The sequence below is a fragment of the Octopus sinensis genome, linkage group LG9 (assembly GCF_006345805.1).
Source record: "Octopus sinensis linkage group LG9, ASM634580v1, whole genome shotgun sequence".
NCBI lineage: Eukaryota > Metazoa > Mollusca > Cephalopoda > Octopoda > Octopodidae > Octopus > Octopus sinensis.
Genome location: NC_043005.1, coordinates 95587339 through 95609958, shown reverse-complemented (window position 1 = coordinate 95609958; position 22620 = coordinate 95587339). Strand labels below are relative to the sequence as shown.

Here is a 22620-nt window from a genome sequence, read left to right as displayed (position 1 = left end):
TGACAAGGCTTTGGTTAGTCTGAGCCTATAGCAGAAGACTCATGCCAAGTCACCACACAGTGGGACTGAACCCAGGACCATGTATTTTGGAACCTAGTTTGTTACAACATAGCCATACCTGCACCTATGTATGTGTGTGCGTGTATGTTTGTGTAAGTGTATATATGTATGCATGTATACATGTGTATATATATGTGTGCATATTACATGTACATCTATATATATATAGTGACGTATTTTTGCCATTTCAATATGGCTAACCCCTAAGGGTGGATGCTACTGTAGTTTTTAGCCCCAGGAGGACACACTCCTCCAGCTGGCCATAGACACACTTTCTGTGTCCTGTCAGTATTTGCAAAGGGAAGTCATCCTTCCCGTCTTCAACTTATGATACACACGGACTCGAGTTTCGAGGTATTGACCTCTCGTCAGCGTGTGACAATCATAGTTGTCGCCGAGAATTAGATTTCCTTCACAAATACTTATACTTTTTCCAGCGTCCACTGTCGCTGATATTGAAAAAGTGAAATCAAACAATGATAAATATCAAAGTGAGTTATATACAGTAGCGGTAACACATCGTGACGTATTTTTGCCATTTCAATATGGCTAACCCCTAAGGGTGGATGCTACTGTAGTTTTTAGCCCCAGGAGGACACACTCCTCCAGCTGGCCATAGTTGAAGACGGGAAGGATGACTTCCCTTTGCAAATACTGACAGGACACAGAAAGTGTGTCTATGGCCAGCTGGAGGAGTATGTCCTCCTGGGGCTAAAAACTACAGTAGCATCCACCCTTAGGGGTTAGCCATATTGAAATGGCAAAAATACGTCACGATGTGTTACCGCTACTGTATATAACTCACATTGATATTTATCATTGTTATATATATATACATCTATACATATACAGCTATACATATACAGCTATACATATACATCTATATATATACATCTATATATATATACATGTATATATACATCTATATATATACATTTGTGCAGATGTGTGTGTATATATATATATATATACATCTATATATATATATATGTATATATATATATATATATATATATATATATATATATATATATATATATATATAATATATGTATATATGATGTATGTATGAATATATGTATGTATGCCTGTATATATGTGAGATAATAGTTCCACTTAATAGTTTCACTATTAAAGTGAAACTATTAAAGTGAAAATCTGACATTACAATAGAGAGATGTTATGATATTGCTTCTGGGCTCGCACTAGGCAAGAAGTTAAAAATTTCTTTTGGCCTATGACACTACATGGACCCTAAGTAATGCATGTGTAAAATTTGAATGAAATTATTTGTGTAGTTCTCAAGTTTTAGGGATTGACACAGACAGACAGACAGACAGACATTCTCATCTTTATATATATAGACTAGCTGAAGGTGACCTGCTCTACGTGCGGGTAAGAGTGTGGTATATATATATAAATGTATACAAATTATATATATATATATATATATAAATAAATAAATAAATACAGATATATACACTTTGTATATATACATTATATATACATATTTATATATAGATACACACACACACACACACATACACACACATATATATAAACTAATTTCATTTTGAGGCCTCTGCTAATGTCCTGTGTAAGTGGTCATCATTGAGAAGTAGTCTGCGCCTCAAACATGCTTCCCTGTAAGTGGCGCAGATGATACCATCAACCGTGCGAAGATCAGCAAAAGACTTCGGTCCAGTAACTACATGAAGCAGCATTTTCAAAAAGAAGATTTCCTGTTTGGTAGGATGAATATTATACACATGCCCAATGACGTTCTTCCTAGAAACACCGGGCCAATTGTCAAGTTCTGTTCCATGTGACCTGCACTTCCAATTATTGTTGTTGTATGTGTAATATTCTGGTACTTCAGGGTAAATGAGAGTAGCAGCAAACTCATCAACTGAACACAATTTAAAAAACGTTGTAAGCGTAGTCCCTTTTGGATTTTCAATGACTTGACGTGCATTTTTCTCTGTGAAGTAAACTAACTGTCTCTTCTGTAAATGAACATTCAGGTGGAAAACTGATGGTGAGCTTAGATGAATCTCGTATCGAAAAATGTGCCACGCTGCATAATTGGAGGATACATACCTACCCAAAACGAATTGTTTAATTTTGTCATATCTAAGGTCTTCATCACTGAACACAAACACGGCCATATCATCGCCCTTATTAATGTACTTGCAGAGGTATTGTATGCATCTTACCGAACTGCAGTACTCAACATTAATGTGTGCATTAAATGTTTTGGAAAGCAAAGGGTTGAATGGAACAATCCAGGCATTATCAACATCAAATGTTATTAACTGTTGTCTAACTCTAGCTGTGCGGCCACCCAAACCTGTGTGGTGGTGGTGGCGATGATAATTGTCTGTATGAATGCAGACAGACGTGTAGAGAGAGAGAGTGTGAAAGCGCTTATGAATGTCATTTGACGAATTGACGTTATATATAGAAAGTGATGGGAAGGGAGGAAATAGAGTGAGTGAGGAAGACAGATACATAAAAGACTGAGAGTGGACTTGTCAAAGTGGGTTTTTGGCCCTAGCAACGACACCTTTTAAGATAGGGATTTCTAACGTAGCCCACGGGCATCGTCACCTCATTTTACATGTCCCTGTAAATTTTGGAGTCAATCTGACGGGATGTAGTGGCCTTGAAAGTGATCCAAGCGGTCGAGTCAAACAAACAAACAAACAAACGCATTTCAGTTTTATATATAGAGATATGCATCTATATGTATACCTGTGTGTGTGTGTTTATGTATGGACAAGTGTGTATGCATCAAAGTGAACCTCAGTTTAGACATCATGTCATGGGTGTAAACGAGTAAAGTTGTGTGTTTACAGTTTTTGGGAAAATATCACCCTGCTTGAAAATAGACAGGAAGGGCTAGGGTTAGGGTTAGGAAACATCTACCTTTACAAACCCCATCTGATCCAAGCAAGCACAGTTATGTAGCTGTTAAATGGTAATGATGGTCATGGCAGTGATGACGACAATGATGGCAATAAAAAATTAGCAGGCTCATTAGACAGGTAGATATAATGTCTTGTGGTAAATTCCAGGTGCAACTGATACTAATTTTCAGCTGAGTGTATTAAAGTAATATAAAGTCAAGTACTTTGCCCAAGGGCAGAATGCACTGCCCAGTCTGAGAATTGATTCCACAACATAATAATTGTGAATGCAACACACCAACTGCAAAGTCACGCACCTTGACACAAACACACGCATACACACACACACACACACGTGATGGGCTTCTACACAGTTCCTATACAAATCCATTTGTAAGACTTTAGTCAGCTCTAGGCTATAGAAGAAGATATTTGCCCTAAGTACTTCACAGCAGAATTGAACTTGGAAACCATGTGGTTGTGAAGCAAATTTCCTAAAGCCCATTTCTAAAGCATGGGAGGCGGACATTAAACAATGATGATGATGAAGAAATATGCACACTCATTCACTCACTCTCTCTCTCTCTCTCTCTCTCTCACACACACACACACACACACACAACAACAAACACACACACACACACACATAATGCTAAAGCAATTAAAATAACTAAGCTTTCCTAACTTATGTCAACAAAAAAATGTTCTGGTTGCTCTAAGTATTTTATAAACAAACAATTTGCCTTGTGAATATTTATTGAATAGTTTCATATGAATTTTGTTGTCTATCTTTGCAGATCAACAAAGAAAGGAGAGAGTTAAAAGCTGATAAACACAAAGATAGACTGATGGATGGGTGGGCAGTATTGGGGGTAAAATGTATGTCTGTGTATATATGTATGTCTGTATGTATGTATGTGCATATGTGTGTATGTATGTGTGCATGCGTGTGTGTGTGTGTGTGTGTGTGTGTGTGTGTGTGTCTATCTATCTATCTGTCTGTCTATCTATCTATCTATCTATCTATCTATCTATCTATCTATCTATCTATCTATCTATCTATCTATCTATCTATCTATCTATCAATCTATATATCTATATCTATATCTATATATATATAAAACATACATAAGGCACAGTTATGGCTGTGTGGTAAAGAAGCTCACTTTGAAACCACATAGGTTTGGGTTCCACTGTGCAGCACCTAAGGGAAGGATGATTAATGCCTTGTAGGAGAAATTTGATAGAAGGAAACTGAGGAAACCATCATGTGTATATATATATACACATACACACATACATATATATATCTGCATCGTGTTTGTTCCCACTTGACAACCAATGTTTGTTTGTTTACATCTTCCTAACTTAGCAGCATGCACAAGAGGCCAAATGAATGAATAAATACTACTTAAAAAAAAAGTACTTGGGTTAATTTATTCAACTAAATCCCCTCAAGGTAGTGCTCTAGCATGGGCAGTCTAATGGCTAGAACAAATGAAAACATACCAAGCGACATTTCCTTGAAACTAATCTAAAAACTTCTAACTGGAATTCAGTTTGTTTGTTTTATTATTGTCATGTGTAACAGCTAATACTTTCCTGATCTGCAAATTGGCAACAGGGACATAAGAAGAAATTGGGTTACAGGGTAACAAAAATACTCATTAAAAAAAATATATCCAATTGTTGTCACAGAAACAAACCTATTTAGTTCTATTTAATTGCTAATTACATTTCCATCAAGCTTTTGAAAATCAACCCAATTCTTTTCATTGTATTAAATGTTGCATTTTACTCCCAACACTGCCCACCCATCCATCAGTCTATCTTTGTGTTGATCAGCTTTTAACTCTCTCCTTTCTTTGTAATCTGTGGTTTTATTCCAAATTTTAATAGCAACTTTGAAAAAACACTCTGTCATTTATGAAGATGATGGTTCCTGTGGATCCGATCAACAGAACAGCCTGCTTGTGAAATTAACCTGCAAGTGGCTGAGAACTCCACAGACATGCATACCCTTCACGTAGTTCTCAAGGAGATTCAGCTTGGCACCTGAAATACAGGCACCACGTATTTTTGCCAGCTGAGTAGACTGAAGCAACATATAATAAAGTGTCTTTCTCAAGGACACAACATGCTGCTGGAATTGAACTCACGACCTTACAATCATGAGCCGAATACCTTAACTATGAAGCCATGTGCCTTCACTATATACACTATCATCATCATCATTGTTTAACGACCGCTTTCCATGCTAGCATGGGTTGGACGGTTTGACTGAGGGCTGGCGAACCAGATGGCTGCACCAGGCTCCAATCTTGATCTGGCAGAGTTTCTACAGCTGGTTGCCCTTCCTAACACCAACCACTCCAAGAGTGTAGTGGGTGCTTTTATGTGCCACCGGCACGGGGGCCAGTCAGGCGGTACTGGCAACGACCTTGCTCGAATTTTTTTTTTTTACACATGTCAATGGCACAGGTGCCAGTAAGGCAATGCTGGTAACAATCCCGCTTGAATGGTGCTTCCTACATGCCACCGGCACGGAAGCCAGTTAGCCACTCTGGCAATGATCACGCTCAGATGGTGCTCTCAGCACCTGGCTAATAACATAGCCAACAACTTTTCCTTGAACTTCCACCAGTTTCAACATTGAGAATTGTTAAGTTGATTGAATCTTAACAAGTCTGGCACTTAGTCTATCTTTCTTTTATTTTTATTTTTTTCAGGACTGCTATGTAACAGGGATGTAAACAAAAGCAAACCTGCTCAGATTGTGAGGACAAACACAAACACACAGAAATATGCATGCATATATATATTCATCATCATCAGCATTTAACGTCCACTTTTCCATGCTTGCATGGGTTAGATGGAATTTGTTGAGGCTGGTTTTCTACAACTGGATACCTTTCCTATCTATCACCAGCTGTCACCTGTTTCCAACTGAGATATTTTCCCATTGCCAGGCATGTTCTTGCAGGATACTGGAAATGAATGGTGCTGCTTATATGCCAGCAACAATAAATTTACAACTATTGACAAAGACAAAGAGAGAGAGAGAGGGAGGCACACAGGCACAGGTACCACTTTGGTATGTGATCTACAAGGAAGATTACTGTAGGACATGCTTAGCATTGTAAATGTATTTTTTCAAAATTCATACTATTTTAATAATAATAAAACCATGTTTCCTTTATGTCTTAGCAAATAGTAATAATAACAAGAAACCAAGAATAAACAATATAATAACTAAAATAAGTATGTAGGTCACCCACCCAAAGTAAATTTGCTCACATAGATCACACGGCAAAGTAATACTAACACAATGTAAACAAAGAGGTAACCTCCCTTTAAATTGTAGATCACATGCCAAAGTGGTACCTATATATATATTTGTCGTTGAGAATTTATCATAGAATTGGTCCTTCTGCTCATCAGTCAGCCCAGACTGAGGAGCATAGGCAGATATATATATATATATATATATATATATATATATATATATATACACACACACATATATATATATTATATATATATATATATAAATATATATGTGGAGGCGCAATGGCCCAGTGGTTGGGGCAGCTAACTCACGGTCATAGGATCGTGGTTTCGATTCCCAGACCAGGCGTTGTGAGTTTTTATTGAGAAAAAACACCTAAGGCTCCACGAGGCTCCGACAGGGGGTGGTGGCGATCAATGCTGTACTCTTTTACCACAACTTTCTCTTACTTTTTCTTCTGTTGGCCTGCTTGCTTAGCCAGCGAGGTGGCGTCATTTGAAGGCTAAAACAATGCGAAGCGCATTGTGACCAGTGATGTGTAGCAACACCTGATAGCCTGGTCAGTCACGGTGATCATGGTGATATATATATATATATACTAGCAGTATCACCCAGCGTTGCTTTAGGATTGGAATTTTTGAAAAGTAAAAATTTTGCATTATGTAGCTTTAAGTGAACATTTTTCTGGTTGAAATACACCGAAAAATGGCGACAGTCAAAAAATCGTAAAAAAATAGGGATTTTCATAGAAAAAAGCACCTTTTTGATGTAAATAATTTTTGATGTTAACATGGTCTGATTTGAATTTTTTCTTCTACGGAAGGAAGAGCAAGCTTTCTTCTATCATACACTCAATTTTGGTCAACTTGCGCCACAAGATCTCGGAGAAGATAGTGTTAGTTGAAGGCTACCAAACCTGCCATACACAGACAACTTCAGCTTTATATATATAGATAATTGGTATGTGTTCACAAAGTCCAAACGTTTAATACGAAAAAACCCTCCAGGCTACATCCCGAAAATTCATTTCTTTGCCAAATTTCTACAATGTTTACAGCAATTCGTTTTTATATCTTGATTTTTTACTTTTCATGCAATTTACGCATGCTTGCATGCGTGGTGAACACATTTCATGACAAACAGCTGACTGAGTAAAGTTCACTATTCAATGCATGGGATAAGGCCTAAACAAACACATCATTGGTTTTTGAACTTGCGAGATGAATTTCGGAACAGAAATAGCGCAGTTCAATTTTCATTCGCCTAAACTTTAAGTGACCCATTTTTGGTGGTTCTACGATTTGTTGGCTAGAAGGAGATGTGCTGGGAAGTTAAACACACAGACACACACACAGACACACAAGTTGAGTTTTATATATATAGATATATATAGATATACATATATGTGTCTGTTTGTGTGTGTGTGTGTGTGTGTGTGCATATATATGTGTGTGTTTATATATATATATGTATATATTTACACACACACACAATGCCATGCAGTGTTTGTTCTGGATACGTGCACTTTGAGTTCAAATCCTACTGAGGTCGATTTTACTTTTTCATCCTTCTGGTATGGAAAATTTTCTCCCCCCCCCACTCTCTTTCTCTCCTTGAATCAGCTATGTTGCATTGTGAAAAGGGTCATGAGGCATTACCACTCATAGTGTCACTTTCTTGGACAAGGGTCAAACAAGAGCGCTAGCAACCTTTTCTCATACACAAACTTACTGGAGCCATCCGAGGACAGACTGATTTTTTACAACAATACACCCCTAAATGGAAATAAAGCTATACACATTTAGCCAAACTGGACATACCATCAATACAGCATAATTACTACTACAAGCAACCAACCAAAAAAAAAAAAAAATCAAACATAAAATTATGAACATACTTGTTTAGTGACTCATTGTTCTAGTATCTTAAATTATAATCATTTCTCTTTCTCTCTCTCTCTCCCTCACTCACTATACACACAGACACACACACACACATACACAGATAAATCCAAGTTCTGTGTTGCACCTTGCATCACCACTAGTTAAGTAGAGAGGATAACTCTTTTTTGTCTTGTTATTTCATATTTTGGTGGTTTCACCTTAACACTTGCCAAAGTATTGGCAGGATACTTCACATAGTAGTGGCGGCAGCAGCAGCAGCAGTAGCAGTAGTAGTAGTAGTAGTAGTAGTAGTAGTAGTAGTAGTAGTAGTAGTAGTAGACTTAATAGACTTCCTAGTGCTTCCAGTATTTAATTGACACTATTTTATTGACCCCTCCACCCACCCTCTGAAAGACAAAGTTGACAGAAGGATTTTAACTGAAAATGTAAAGGGAAGTCACAAAATATGGCTCCAGTGATTCTCCCAGCCATTGCACTCATCCTTCTTATAATAATAATAATTTTTTCAACTGTAGGCACAAGGCTATTTAGGGGGAAAGGGACAAGTTCATCCCACCAACCCCATGCTCAACAGCTACTTTATTTTCTCAGCCATGAAAGGAAGAATGGCAAAGTCAGCTTCAGAATTTGATCTCAGAAAGTAAAGCTGAAAGAATGTCACTAAACATTTTATCTGATGTGCTAATGATTCTGCCAGCCTCCTGCTGCTGCTGCTGCTGCTGCTGCTGCTGCTGCTGCTGATGATGATGATGATGATGATCATGATCATCATCATCATCAAAAACAACAACAACAACAACAGCAGCAGCAGCAGCAGCAACAACAACAACAACAACATCAACAACATCAATAATAGTAATAGTAATAGTAATAGTATAATAATAATAATAATAATAATAATAATAATAATAATAATAATAATTGCAATAATCCTATGTACTATAGGTACAAGTCCTGAAATTTTAAGGGAGAGGGCTAGTTGATTACATTGCCCCTAATGCTTAAGCTGTGCTTATTTATTAATCTCAAAAGGATGAAAGGCCAAGTCAACCTCGGTGTTATTTGAACTCAGAACAAAAAGAGTCAAAAGAAATACTTTTAAACATTTTCTCAGATGTGTTCATGATTTTACAAGCTTCCTGCCTTATTGATTTTAAATTTTGGCACAAGGCCAGCATTTTTATGGGGACAGCTTAGTTAATTAGATCGACACCCATAACGTGACTGGTACTTTATTTTAGTGACCCTGAAAGGATGTAAAGTTGACTTGGAGAATTTGAACTCAGACTATAAAAACCTGCAAGAAATACTACAGAGCATTTTTACCAATGTTCTAATGATTCTGTGAATCCAGCACCAGAATTGTTGTGGAGCACAGAGTGACAATGGCCATTCATCACAAACAAAAAGCATTTCTTGACTGGTATTTAATTTATTTAAATATGAAAGAATGAAAAAATTAAGGTTGATCTCAGGAGGATTTGAACTCAGAATGATCTCTTTATCTACCAGGATAAAGATAGGCGCAGGAGTGGCTGTGTGGTAAGTAGGTTGCTTACCAACCACATAGTTCTAGGTTCAGTCCCATTGCGTGGCATCTTGGGCAAGTGTCTTCTACTATAGCCTCGGGCCAACCAAAGCCTTGTGAGTGGATTTGGTAGACAGAAACTGAAAGAATCCCGTCATATATATGTATATATATGTGTATGTGTGTATATATTTGTGTCTGTGTTTGTCCTCCCAACATTGCTTGACAACCGATGCTGGTGTGTTTATGTCCCAGTAAGCTAGTGGTTCAGCAAAAGAGACTGATAGAATAAGTACTAGGCTTACAAAGAATAATTCCTGGGGTCGATTTGCTCAACTAAAGATGGTGCTCCAGCATGGCCACAGTCAAATGACTGAAACAAGTAAAAGAGTACCACTATGATGACGCCAGTACAAAATGAAGATAAACATTTCAATGTGTATGCACATAAATACAATGCAAATTTGAAGTCATGCATATAAGCACACTCACACACACACAGTATTCTGAGAGCCCTTCTAGACCATATGAATTTTTCTCACAAGAGAATCTTGTCTCTTCTAAACGAAGCAAAGAAAAGATATTCCCTGAGTGAAAAGCATGATACAGTTATTTACCATTTCTACTCAATTGTTCAGGAATAGCTTCCACTCAACCAATTTCTTAATGAGACTGGTTTATCTTAGTTGTACCCTCAATCTGGTTCTTATTCATATGAGAGCTGTGGCACAAACATAGAGGAAGGGTTTAGCAGTCTACCCTTCTTTGAAATGGTTAAGTAAAGTGCTTCAGAAATCTACACATACCTATTCAAAAACTGAATTCATCATCCTCATTGTTTGGAAGGTGGACATTAAGTGATGACGATGATGATGATGATGAATAATGCTATGGCCACCATGATACTTGCACATCTTCCATCCAGATCTATCAAACGGCTTTCATATGAATATGTTTTCCTGCATGAAAAACATGTAGGAAATAGCGAAAAGGCATTTCTGTTGCTGTTTGCATGTCAGTTGTCAGATTTTTCTCACAAGCTTTTCTTTTTTCCTTAGTTATTCAGTTAATCCTCCTTTCAACTATAGCTTTTGTTATACAGCCCCAGGACATCCCTGACTACACAGACCTATGATCACAGCATTCCAGCTATAATCATCCCATTTTGTTTTTTTAAGACAGACTGCATCTACGAGTACATTCTGCCTCTGTTTTTAAGACTGTAGTACAAGTATTGAGAAATTTAGTTGTTCTTTCTAGCAGGTTGAGCAACCATGTAGATGCTCCCTCATTGTTTGAATACAGTATTTTCTTATTCTAGTTTCTTATTGAAAACTAAGCAATTCTAATTTGTTTGCTTCTTAACCAATCCACCATATATTATTTATAAAAATGTCAGTGATAAAGTTTTTCTATGGTTGAATGAAATAGGTAAAGTTATAAATAAGTGTTTAAATATTTAGTTAACCTTTTAGCATTCAGATTACTCTGTCAAATGTAATGCTTATTGATTCATGTTGTTTTCAATTAATCGTGTATTTTCTCATAGCTTCAGGATTTCAATGATGTGATTGTTTATTTTTAGAATGGGGTAAGTGTGAAAGGCCAGATCTGGCTTAACAGATATGGTCAGTTTAAATGCTAAACAGTGGTTCTCAACTGGGGTCCATATAAAATTTTGGGGGATCCATATAACAAAATAGTAAACTGGAGATCCACAATAATATTTTAAGGACCCCTGAAAAAACTTTACTTTAAATATATGTCATCATCATCGTTTAACGTCCGCTTTCCATGCTAGCATGGGTTGGACGGTTTGAATGAGGGCTGGCGAACCAGATGGCTGCACCAGGCTCCAATTTTGATCCGGCAGAGTTTCTACAGCTGGATGCCCTTCCTAACGCCAACCACTCCGAGAGTGTAGTGGGTGCTTTTTACGTGCCACCGGCATGGCTGGCATTTAATGCAAGAAACAGCTAGGTTTCTTTCTTTTATATAGTTCAACCCGCACAAGTTAATGTGTGAAAAACAAAACAGGAATTTTGAAAGAAGAATCTATAAAACTAGTTTTTAAACACCAAATAACTATGGTGGGGTCCACTAGAAAAAAATACTAATCAAAGGGGTCTATAGATGAAAAATGGTTGAGAACCCTTGTGCTAAAGGGTTAAAAAACTTTTTGGATGGAAAAAAGGTGAAGGTTGCCTGAGGGACACAAACCCATATCTTTTGTGAACATTTCAGATTTTTAAAATAAGTACACCTTACCCCTGCACTTTGATAATTTAATGTTAAGGAAAGAATATATATTTTTAGGGTCATAAGACTTACAGGAAAATATATTTCTTTATTATTTAGTAGTGTGACTTAGTTCCCAAGGTTCATTTGGATTTGGTGACCTTAAAAACTTAAGGTCTGTTTATAACAACAGAATGTAAACACCTTCCTGTTATTACAAATGATCCCAATGAAAAGAAAGAAAATGTCAGGTCAAGGAGGGGGGGGACAAAAACACTAGGCCTAATGACAAAAGAGAAAACAAAACACCACCACCACCAACAACAACAACAAAAAGGAAAGCCCAGCCTCAGGCAACACATTCCTAATACCTATTTTCTTTGCTAATATTTTTTTTCTCTACACTATGGCTGTCACAGTTAACAGCCTGATCTTATTGTTTAAGAGATGACAGGTCAATAGGTTGTTGTCATGATTCTAAAGGGTGATGATGAAAGCAAAACAACTGGAACTTAAGGCACCTGTAGTGTTGTTATTTTCTTTGTCATATGGGGAGGGGGGAGAGACAGAGAGAGAGAAGGAGAGGGAGAGAGAGAGAGAGAGCTTGTATTGTTGGAGTGTCAGTGAACACTGTTATGGAGTAGAGGAGGGAGGGAGGTCAAATTCATTAGGTTCAATATGAAGTACCCAATGTTGTAGCTTCCTGTTACAAGATGATTGTAATTTGTGTGGGGTGTGTGTGTGTGTTGCTTTAAGCATTTGTTCCTTCTCACCTATTTTGTTAATATTTCTGTTGTGGGGTAGATGAACATATATTTAGATAAGGTGAGGGGGAAATAAGATTGGTTTCTTTTTTGTTTGTTTTTCTTTTTTATTAAAAAATTTTCTTTTTTTAGACAAGGTTAAAACATTGGGAAGTTATGAAAGGTGGACTGGAATATAGGTAAGTTGGTAGGTGAGTAGCTTGGTACAATAGAAAGGTGCTTAGCAGGAAAGGAACCCACTGGGGCATGAAGGTAAGGTATGTAATGTATGTAGCCATACCCATGTGCCAGGGCTGTTTTAACTTTCTTTTTCAGCTGTTGCTGTTGTTTATTCCCCACCCACTCCCCTCTCCGTTCTTTGCTCGGGGGGGGGGAGGGGCCCGAATCAGGAGACCTTATGATCAAATGCATCACAGCTGTCACCATGTTGGATGTTATTCAGAAAGGATGGAAACTGTGAAAATTAAGGTATTGGCAGTAATATCCACAGGTAATACTAGAAAAAAAAAAATTACAGTTGGGGGTGGGGGTGGCACGTCGTTAGTGGAAAGTAGAAGAGGAGGAAACTGCCACCTTGTACTTGCCAAAATAATTACAATAATATTAGTGAATATTAGAGATTGACTTAAAATTGGTTCTCTTTATCACACCATCATAATTAGCAAATAACTACTACTACTACTACTACTACTACTACTACTACTACTACTACTACTACTACTATTGCTACTACTGCTGCTGCTGCTGCTACTGCTACTACTATCACTACCAACATCCCCCACCCCCATTAATAATGGTTTCAAATTTTTGTACATCCAAGGAATTGAAATTTTTACCATTAACATTATTCTGCAGAGACGCGAATAAGTGGAAATCTGAAGGAGCAATATCTGGTGAATATGGAGGGTGGGGTAACACATCCCAGCCAAGCTGCAGCAATTTTTGTCTGGTTCCCAAAGCATCAAGTGCCAAAAATGAACTTTCTTATCTTCCATTTTAAAGGGTTACAAATTTAACACAGGTTATAGGAACATAAACCCTCTTCTACGAAAAGATAGCTTAAACTGTGCTCTTAATGGAGGTGTAGTCAAATCCTATTTTATGGACTCAACCATGTTCTAAAATAAGTCGAAAGGTAAGCTACTATAAATCGGCACGAACTTTCCGGACAACTCAATATATACAGTCTGGCACTCTGTTGGTTATGACAATGAGGGTTCCAGTTGATTGGATAAGTGAAACTGACTGCTCGTGAAAGTAATGTAAAAGTGCATACTATTAACCTAGTTTCCAGGGAGATTCAGCATGACAAGGCTGGCCCTTTGAAACACATGTGCAACCCATTTTCGTCAGCTGAGTGTACTGGAGCAACATGAAATAAGGCATCTTGCTCAAGAACACAACATGCCTGTGGGTATTGAACTTATGACCTTATGATTGTGAGCAAAATACCCTAACCACAAAGCCTTCATCATCATCATCATCAGCATTGTTTAGCATCCGTTTTCTAGCATGGGTTGGATGGTTCGACCGGGGTCTGGGAAGCCAGGAGGCTGCACCAGGCTCCAGTCTGATCTGGCAGTGTTTCTACAGCTGGATGCCCTTCCTAACGCCAGCCACTCCATGAGTGTTTTTACGTGCCACTGGCACAGGTACCAGGGTAAGCTGGCAGTGGCCATGATCGGTTGGTGCTTTTTACGTGCCACCGGCACAGAAGCCAGTCAAGGCAGTGCTGGCATTGGCCACATTCAGATGGTGCTTGGCACAGGTATCACAACTACAATTTCCATTTGATATTTATTTTGATGTTGATGTACTTGACTCAGTAGGTCTCCTCAAGCACAGCAGGTCATGTACCACTGGCACAGAAGCCAGTCAAGGCCTTCATACATGTATATATAATAAACAGTTTAAATCACAATAATAATGCTAAATGTTTCTATGATAGCGGTGATATATCGTATGTTCAATATATTTCATAAGATGTAAATTTTATACTGATGGTGAATACAGTATTTATGATAGCAACCATGCATGGTTGCCCACACTGGAGATCATATCCATCAATGTCTAACAAAATTTTGATCATTTTGTTGATATGAAGTAAAATCAGATAATAAAAAGTGACAATGGAAGCAATAAAACATTTTTTGTGTTTTGCTTGTTTTGTTTTTTTGTTTTCTTTTCCCATCTAGACAGAAATTTGTACTATAAATACAATTTCAATTCAGTTTATATTCCTTGAAATTACAGATGAAACACAGTGTAAAGAGGCTTAATTTTTATCTTTTTTTACTTTTTGAAAATTTGAAATGTTATGTTTCAAAATATTAAAATTCTGAATAAAAAAATTTCCTAACAAAAAATTTTAAATAATTTTTTTTTTAATTAAAGACAAAAACATTTTGCTAGATCTTGAATGTCTAACGTTTAAAATTTCTTAACGCCAAAGACATTTTTTTAACATGTACGATAAAATTATTGGAGAAATTTTATAAATCCATGCTTGCAAGAATAAATGGTGAAATGTAACACTGTAAAATAAATTTTGTGTATAAAGGGATGTCAAAGGTCAGTAAGGTCTCGTCTACATTTTCAATTTGTTGCAGGATGATGCCATTGCAAATGGATGAAATTTTAAAATTCATTTAACTCATCTTTGAAAAACTTTCTTGTTCTGTTGAGTTAAACAACAAACTGAGAGTCTTTATGCTATGTAAGTCCAGCAACGAAATGTCTCTCCATTAAGCAATGACTTCACCAAGTCATATATATATATATATTTAACTGTTTTATCTGAATAATACAAAAAGTTATGAAAGCTTTGACTGAAAAAAAAACTACAGTGTATACAATGCTAGGGAATTTTTTTGACATTGCCAGTATACCTGCAACACACTGTTGCAGTTGTCCATAATCAGGAGAAACAGGCCTGCCGACTTGACTCAATAATAGGCATTAGGAATTATTGAATGTCATTTGTGAAAACTACTCAAACTGGAAATTATAACTGAACAAGGGTGAAAGTTAGTGTGGAATAATGGATGTTTGTTTAATTCTTGGTACAATGATGATGATGGTAGTGATGCCACTTCAATCTATGTAATCTCATTTGGAGACTCAATCATTAGAGCCCACTTATTCCTTTCTTTCATCAACATAAAGGAGAAAACCATTCCAGTCACAGCGCTCACCATTTTGCAGTCACATACCTTTTATTTATGCATTTCGGTTTTGTCACAGTCTTTCAAAATGAAGAATGGATCTTAACATTCACAATAGCAACTCTTTCTCAGCTCTGTCAGTATTCTTTAAAACAGGATGTGTCTATTGAAAATCACTTAGAAACACATAACCTTGCAACCATAGGGCTCATCATTTTGTAAATGATCAAAAGCAAATTGATACCTGGACATTTGTATCCAGACATTTTCATTTCAACACATGAAACCACAGACTTGAATTGTTGCTGTAAGTTTGCTTTGACATCAATATTGCATATTTGTGATGAGTGACAGTAGCCATCAATGGGGAAATTAACACAGCTGAGTTCAGCTTAGAAAGAGACTTGATGCTACACTTATGATGTATTTTTGATGGGCTTTAGCAAATAGACAGAACTAGAATGAGATATAGAAGGTGATCATTACCGTGTTGCCTTACTAGCACTTGTGCTGGTGGCATGTGAAACATTCGAGCGAGGTCGTCGCCAGTGCTGCTGGACTGGCTCCTGTGCAGGTGGCACGTAAAAAGCACCATTTGGGCATGGCCGTTGCCAGTACCACTAAACTGGCCCCATGCTGGTGGCATGTAAAAGCACCCACTACACTCTTGGAGTGGTTGGCATTAGGAAGGGCATCCAGCTGTAGAAACTCTGCCAGATCAGATTGGAGTCTGGTTCACCAGACCTCAGTCAAATCGTCCAACCCATGCTAGCATGGAAAGCGGACATTAAATGATGATGATGATGATGATGAAAGGGAAACCAATCTTAAAACTTACTTAACTGGGAGCCTATTTCTTACAATTCAGCACTCACAATAGAACACACACACGCACACACATGCGCACAGAGGTTTGCACTGTTTTCTCTCTATCAAATTCATTCCCAATGCATTGGTCAGCCTAGGGCTGATAGGACAAGATACTTGCCCAAAGTGCCACACAATACAACGGAACCTGAAGCCATGTGTTTACAAAGCTAGCTTCTTAAACCACACAGGAAGATCTTAGGAAGGCGAGCTGGCAGAAACGTTAGTACGCTGGGTGAAATACGTAGCCGTATTTCGCCTGCCATTACGTTCTGAGTTCAAATTCCGCCAAGGTCGACTTTGCCTTTCATCCTTTTGGGGTCGATAAATTAAGTACCAGTTACGCACTGAGATCGATGTAATCGACTTAATCTGTTTGACTGTCCTTGTTTGTCCCTTCTGGGGGTAGTAAAGAAATAGGTAGATCTTAGGAAGACCATGAATATTCTTCTTTAGATTACTACTTTTGCAAGAATTCAGCCATGATGTTGTTTGGCCATAGGTCAACCTTGAGAGAAAACAAATAGGCCAATGATCAAAGGCTGAGTGACCTCTTACAAGTTTACAAATTCCCTTTGTTGGCTCAAATGTAGCTTAGTGGATTAAGATGCTGACCGCATCCTCATAACAAATAAATTTACTGATCAATATCCTGTCTGAACAGCAGAGAGAAACGTATATATATAAAACATAAAGACAGTTGAAAAATCAAACCCTACCCCCACTCTACTTTGCAAATGAGCCAAAACATTTCTTATGCTGCCAATGCAAACAATTCTACCAATACAATTTAGGAAATGCACACTCACCTTCTGTTTTTGATTTCCTTTTGCTATCCGTGAATGCGGGATAATCTTTCCAGCGTATACTATATTTGTATTGCAATCGATCAACTCGTAACATTGTGCAAAGCCTCCCTGCAAAGACAGGAAACAGAACAATAACAAAACTGAAGTATTTCATCGATAAGCAAAGAATTTTATAAGGAACTTTCCTTTAAAATATAAAACTTTAATATATATATATATATATATATAAATTAAACTATAAATTAAAGTTATATATATATATATATATATATATATATATATATATATATATATACACATGAATTTATGTATGTAGCTATGTAATGGACTGACTGCATAATAGCTGGGTAATTCAAAAATGAATAGTGATTTTCTGACGAAGGGTCATTTAGTACACCCAGTATGTGTTAATGACATGTTGGGGAAAATTGTTAGGAAATGAAACAAAAGAAGCAACAAATAATTCATAAACACATACATGCAAATACATATATACATATATGTATAAGCAAACACAATTCTTAAACACATACACACGCACAGACTCAGAAACCACTCAAAACTTAATTACACCACACGCTTTATTTAGAACTACTGACAATGGTACTTACATTGACGAACATTAACAACAACAACAACAACGGCAGGAACAATTTTATAATATTTTTTTTTTTTAAATTTTACTACAGGGCTTTGAAAACGATTAATGTCATACAATTGAGTACGTCTACCTTCATTTATTACTGATTCACTTATCACTGTTTGTTCTGATAACAGTACCTACCTAAAGACTAGGTGCTGCTACTAAACTAGGCAACAGGTTAAGTGTACCATCCAAGAACTCAGACTATAAAATCCCGGCTTAATTAAGTACCACAAAACATTCCTGTGAGACATTTAAACAATTCTGCCAATCCACTTCTTTAAACTGGAATATCCTTTAATGTTGGTCCTGTATGTAAGCATGACAGATGACACTTTAATAGTTATAAATGCAAGTCATTTCCCAATTAAATGTATGTCCTTTAACATAATAGGGATCCCCAAACACCAAGTCACAGACTTGTACCAGTTCATGGATCATTTGGTACCAGACTACACAGAAAGAATAAATTTTAAAATTTTATTTCTATTTTATTAAACTATTGCAGTCCTCAGTATTTTTGCATTATATATGTATTAGATATCTGTAATAATTAAATTATAGATTATACACTTTAGTGTGTTTTTTTATGCATGTGATCCCCCACAGTGCAAAAGACTTTGGGGACCAGTGCTTTAACAGTTATATACAAGTCTTTTGCAACTTGCCATAGTGGTATTTATCTCCAGTTTACTAGCAGCTAAGCCCGGTTTCACTCGGTTTGTTTGGATGATGTGGCTGTGATCGTTTTCAGTTAGGCATAATCTATAACAGCATTTCTCAAACTTATCATTTTGCGTCCCCTGTTTTGATTGGAGCCTCCAGTTGTATGAATATTTCCTGACCCCACGCCGTCAGAAGACAGCTTCTAAGCAACTGGTTGTTTTAATGATGGAAGAAAGAGGAGAATTCCATTAGAAAATGTTTTAATCGATTTTCTTGGTAACTATGGGGGCTAGGAGAAAAATACAAACCACATTCCAATCTTTGCACCCGTCTCCACATGTGTGCCATTTTTCACGTGAATCCACCAAGTCGTTTAGGTGTGAACCTCAAGACAAGAAAGAATACAATGATTGCCCATGTCCAATTTATATTATAGATTAAATAGATGAGATACAAATCTTCCTATCCTCAGACAGGATAGCAGGTGAGCTTTTCTGTGACAAGAACTGAAAAACAGCACTACAAGCTGATGAAACACTCACTGGTTTTACAATACTGTCACTGTTGACAGTGACAAGTTCTTTTAAAACTGAGATACAAATTCGTATGGCTGGGCTTGAGAATCATATAAATCAATCAGACACACAAAGCAGTGTCTGTGACAGGATGTGAACCACTCACTTCTAGGTCAGTTGTTCTGTACTCTATCGACTTTGTCACCCATGCTCTCTCTCTCTCTCTCTCTCTCTCTCTCTCTCTCTCTCTTCTCTGTGCAAGTACTTTGAGAATATTTTATTTTTATGTTCCTTGCTTCAAGGACTTACTTATAAACATTGAGGAACATTGATAAAGACATAAGTAGCCACTTAAATTTTTGCTGAAGGTCACTTCTGTGTTTCCCAAACTACAGAGTTTTGAGAAGGCTGAAAGTTGTAACACTTTAAGCAACAATAAACATTCTATGTTTTAAACCTCTTGATATTTATAAACAATTATCATATACAATCTCTTGATGTATTTTTCAATTTCCCTCTAGGCCTTCCTTTAGCTGCCATATGGATATATAATGTAAAAACAAAAATGTAATGCCACAAAATAAAAAAGTAATAAAATAAAATAAAACTTGACAAGTAAGGAGGGCCAATGGTGTCGATTAGACTACATACACGAAATGGTGTCATTCTTGATTGTATTTCAAATCTCACTTTAGAGTCAGTTGCCATTTGTTTTTTAATAAATGCATAATTTTTCTTTATTTTTTTAATTCTATTTCATTACTCTATAATAGAGCTGCATTTGATATGTACTGTACACCCTCCCATGTTAAAACATAATCTAAAACAAGGCTTGACCAAAAGAATATTAACCCTTTAGTGTTCGCATTATTCTACCAAAATTAATGCTTTTTTATCCAAATTGTTTTGAATTACTCATGCATTATCTTGTAGCTATGAGATTTTGATGAGGAAGCTGTTAATTTTTAAAACAATATTGTAGGGTTGGTGTGAGAGACCAGATCTAGCCAGTTTGAACACAAAACAGGCAGAGTACTTTTGGCTGTTTTAAATGCTAAAAGGGTTAAACAAATGGAAATAAAGCAAACATTTCTCTTGCTTTAGTTTTTAAAAAGTCTTTAGTCAGGAAGACATTGCTCACAACCCTTTTTACAGGGTGTTCAAGACTAGTAGAAGGAAATGAAGAAGGTATACTGAAACAGGAGGCCTGATCTGAATGATTGCAATGCCAGGTGGCAGTGTTAAACCAGGCAACATATTAAATCAATCATGGTAGGATTTGAACTCAGAATGCAAAGAACTGAAATAAATACCATAAGATTTTCAGTCCAATGTTCTGATAGTTCTACCAATCCATTGCATTGTTTTGTATTTTTTCCTTGACCCCAGTCCTACCCAAAAGGATGAAAGGCAAAGGTGACTTCAGCAAGATTTGAACACAAGAGTGATGAGAATGTGGGATGACGTCAGCAGCTGGGAGCTGACCGGAACTTGGGGATGACCGGAAGAGGAAAGGGCAGGGGTGATGCGCGTGCAGGCAGGAGAGGATTGGACCTTTTTTGATCGGGGTAGCTGACTGAGTTGGACATGTGAGCGCTTTGTCAAGGTAGGGGAAAAGCAGCTGCTATTTCTAGCGTTCGGGTCGGGCCACATGGAAGGATGCATTACCACTGAGAGGTCTCCATCAACGAAGAGAATCAAAACAATTACTGCAAAGTATTATATTTCATGCTCTAATGATCCTGTCACTTCATGGCTTGATGGTTAGTATCTAATCAGCTAACTATTATACAACCAACTCTCAATACAGTTAACTATAATAATAACTACAGTTTAAAAGAAACTTGAGTGTTTATATAAAAGTAAATGGCTCTCTGTTGACTTGGATGATGAGTATTTGTTTATTTGATCAACTGAACCACTATTCATTAAATTAGCTGGGTATTCCACAAGACAGAATCAGCATGACACATTGTGTGACTAAGCTGAGCCTTTAAATTGCAGCTAAAACCCCTCAAACAGCTTCCGTCAACCCAGTTTCACCCACAAGGCTTGAATGAGCTTGAGACTATGGTAAATGACATTTGCTCCAAGGTGCCATACTGGACAAAACTTCTTAACCGTTTGGCCATGCCCTATCCGTATATCTTTTAGCTTTTGCTTGTTTCAGTCACTGGACTGAGGCCATGCTGGGGCATCACCTTGGAGGGTTAATCAAACAAAATGGCCTCAGTAATTACATTTTGCTAAAGTCTGGTACTTATTCTATTGGTTTCTTATACCGAACTGCTAAGTTATTGGGACATAATGAAAAGAAACCAACACCAGTTGTCAAGTGCTGGTGGGATGATAAACATACAGACACACACACACACATTTATATATATACATAATAACCTGTCTATATTAGGTTTAAAAATCCCTTTTTGTTAGAAAAGCTGTTTTAGCCCAATATTTATATGCAATCATATATAGCTTTATTTGCCTCAAGTTTCACTGTTCCAAAATAGAATTACACACACACACACATGTATCTATACACACATGTATACAAATGTTTATAAATAAGACTAATGCAAGAGTACAGCTGTATGTATATTTATATATGGTATTATTGCAGATGAGTATCAAGATATAAACAGTGAGATAAAAATCGATAAAACACTCCTAAGATATAACCACATAAGTGACAGTTAATATATCTGATTAAAAAAGTAGGGAACACATACCATATCGAATGTGGAATATAGGATAGTAATGGAGAAGATATGAACGCGGAGAAGAGGCGGGTATGAGGAGATAAAGTGGAGATGTGAAGAGTGTGTATGTGTGTGTGAGAGAGAGAAAGATGGAGAAAGAATTAATGAAAATGAAAATATAGGATATAAATGGGTTGTGTGTGTGTGTGAGAGAGAGAGAGAGGGGAAGAAGAGAGTCAGAGGAGGGGTGAAGTAGGAAAGACTCAAATATACTCAAATATTATGCTTTGTACATAAGATGTACCTTTTCTTTTTTGTCATTTATATGTTTCTCTGGGCTGTGGCCTGCTGGGCACTGCCTTGAGGGATTTATTTGAATAAATTAATCCCAGTACATTTTCTTTTTTAAAATCTGGTACTTATTCTATTAGTCTTTTTTGCTGAATTCTTAAATTACAGGGATGCAAAAAAACCACCATACTGAGGCTGGGGACACAAACATAAACAGGTATATTTATATATATATATGTGTATATATGTGTGTGTGTGCAAGAGAAACAACTGG

General features: G+C 36.9%; 1 protein-coding gene across 1 annotated transcript in view; it reads right to left on the bottom strand.

Moving 5' to 3' along the window:
- Positions 1–22620, bottom strand: part of LOC115215835 (serine/threonine-protein kinase PLK1) — a 147215-nt gene that overhangs the window by 59965 nt on the left and 64630 nt on the right. Inside the window, exon 2 of the mRNA XM_029785163.2 lies at positions 17533–17640. Within this exon, the coding sequence (XP_029641023.1) occupies positions 17533–17640 (108 nt within the window). The remainder of the gene's footprint in view (positions 1–17532; positions 17641–22620) is intronic.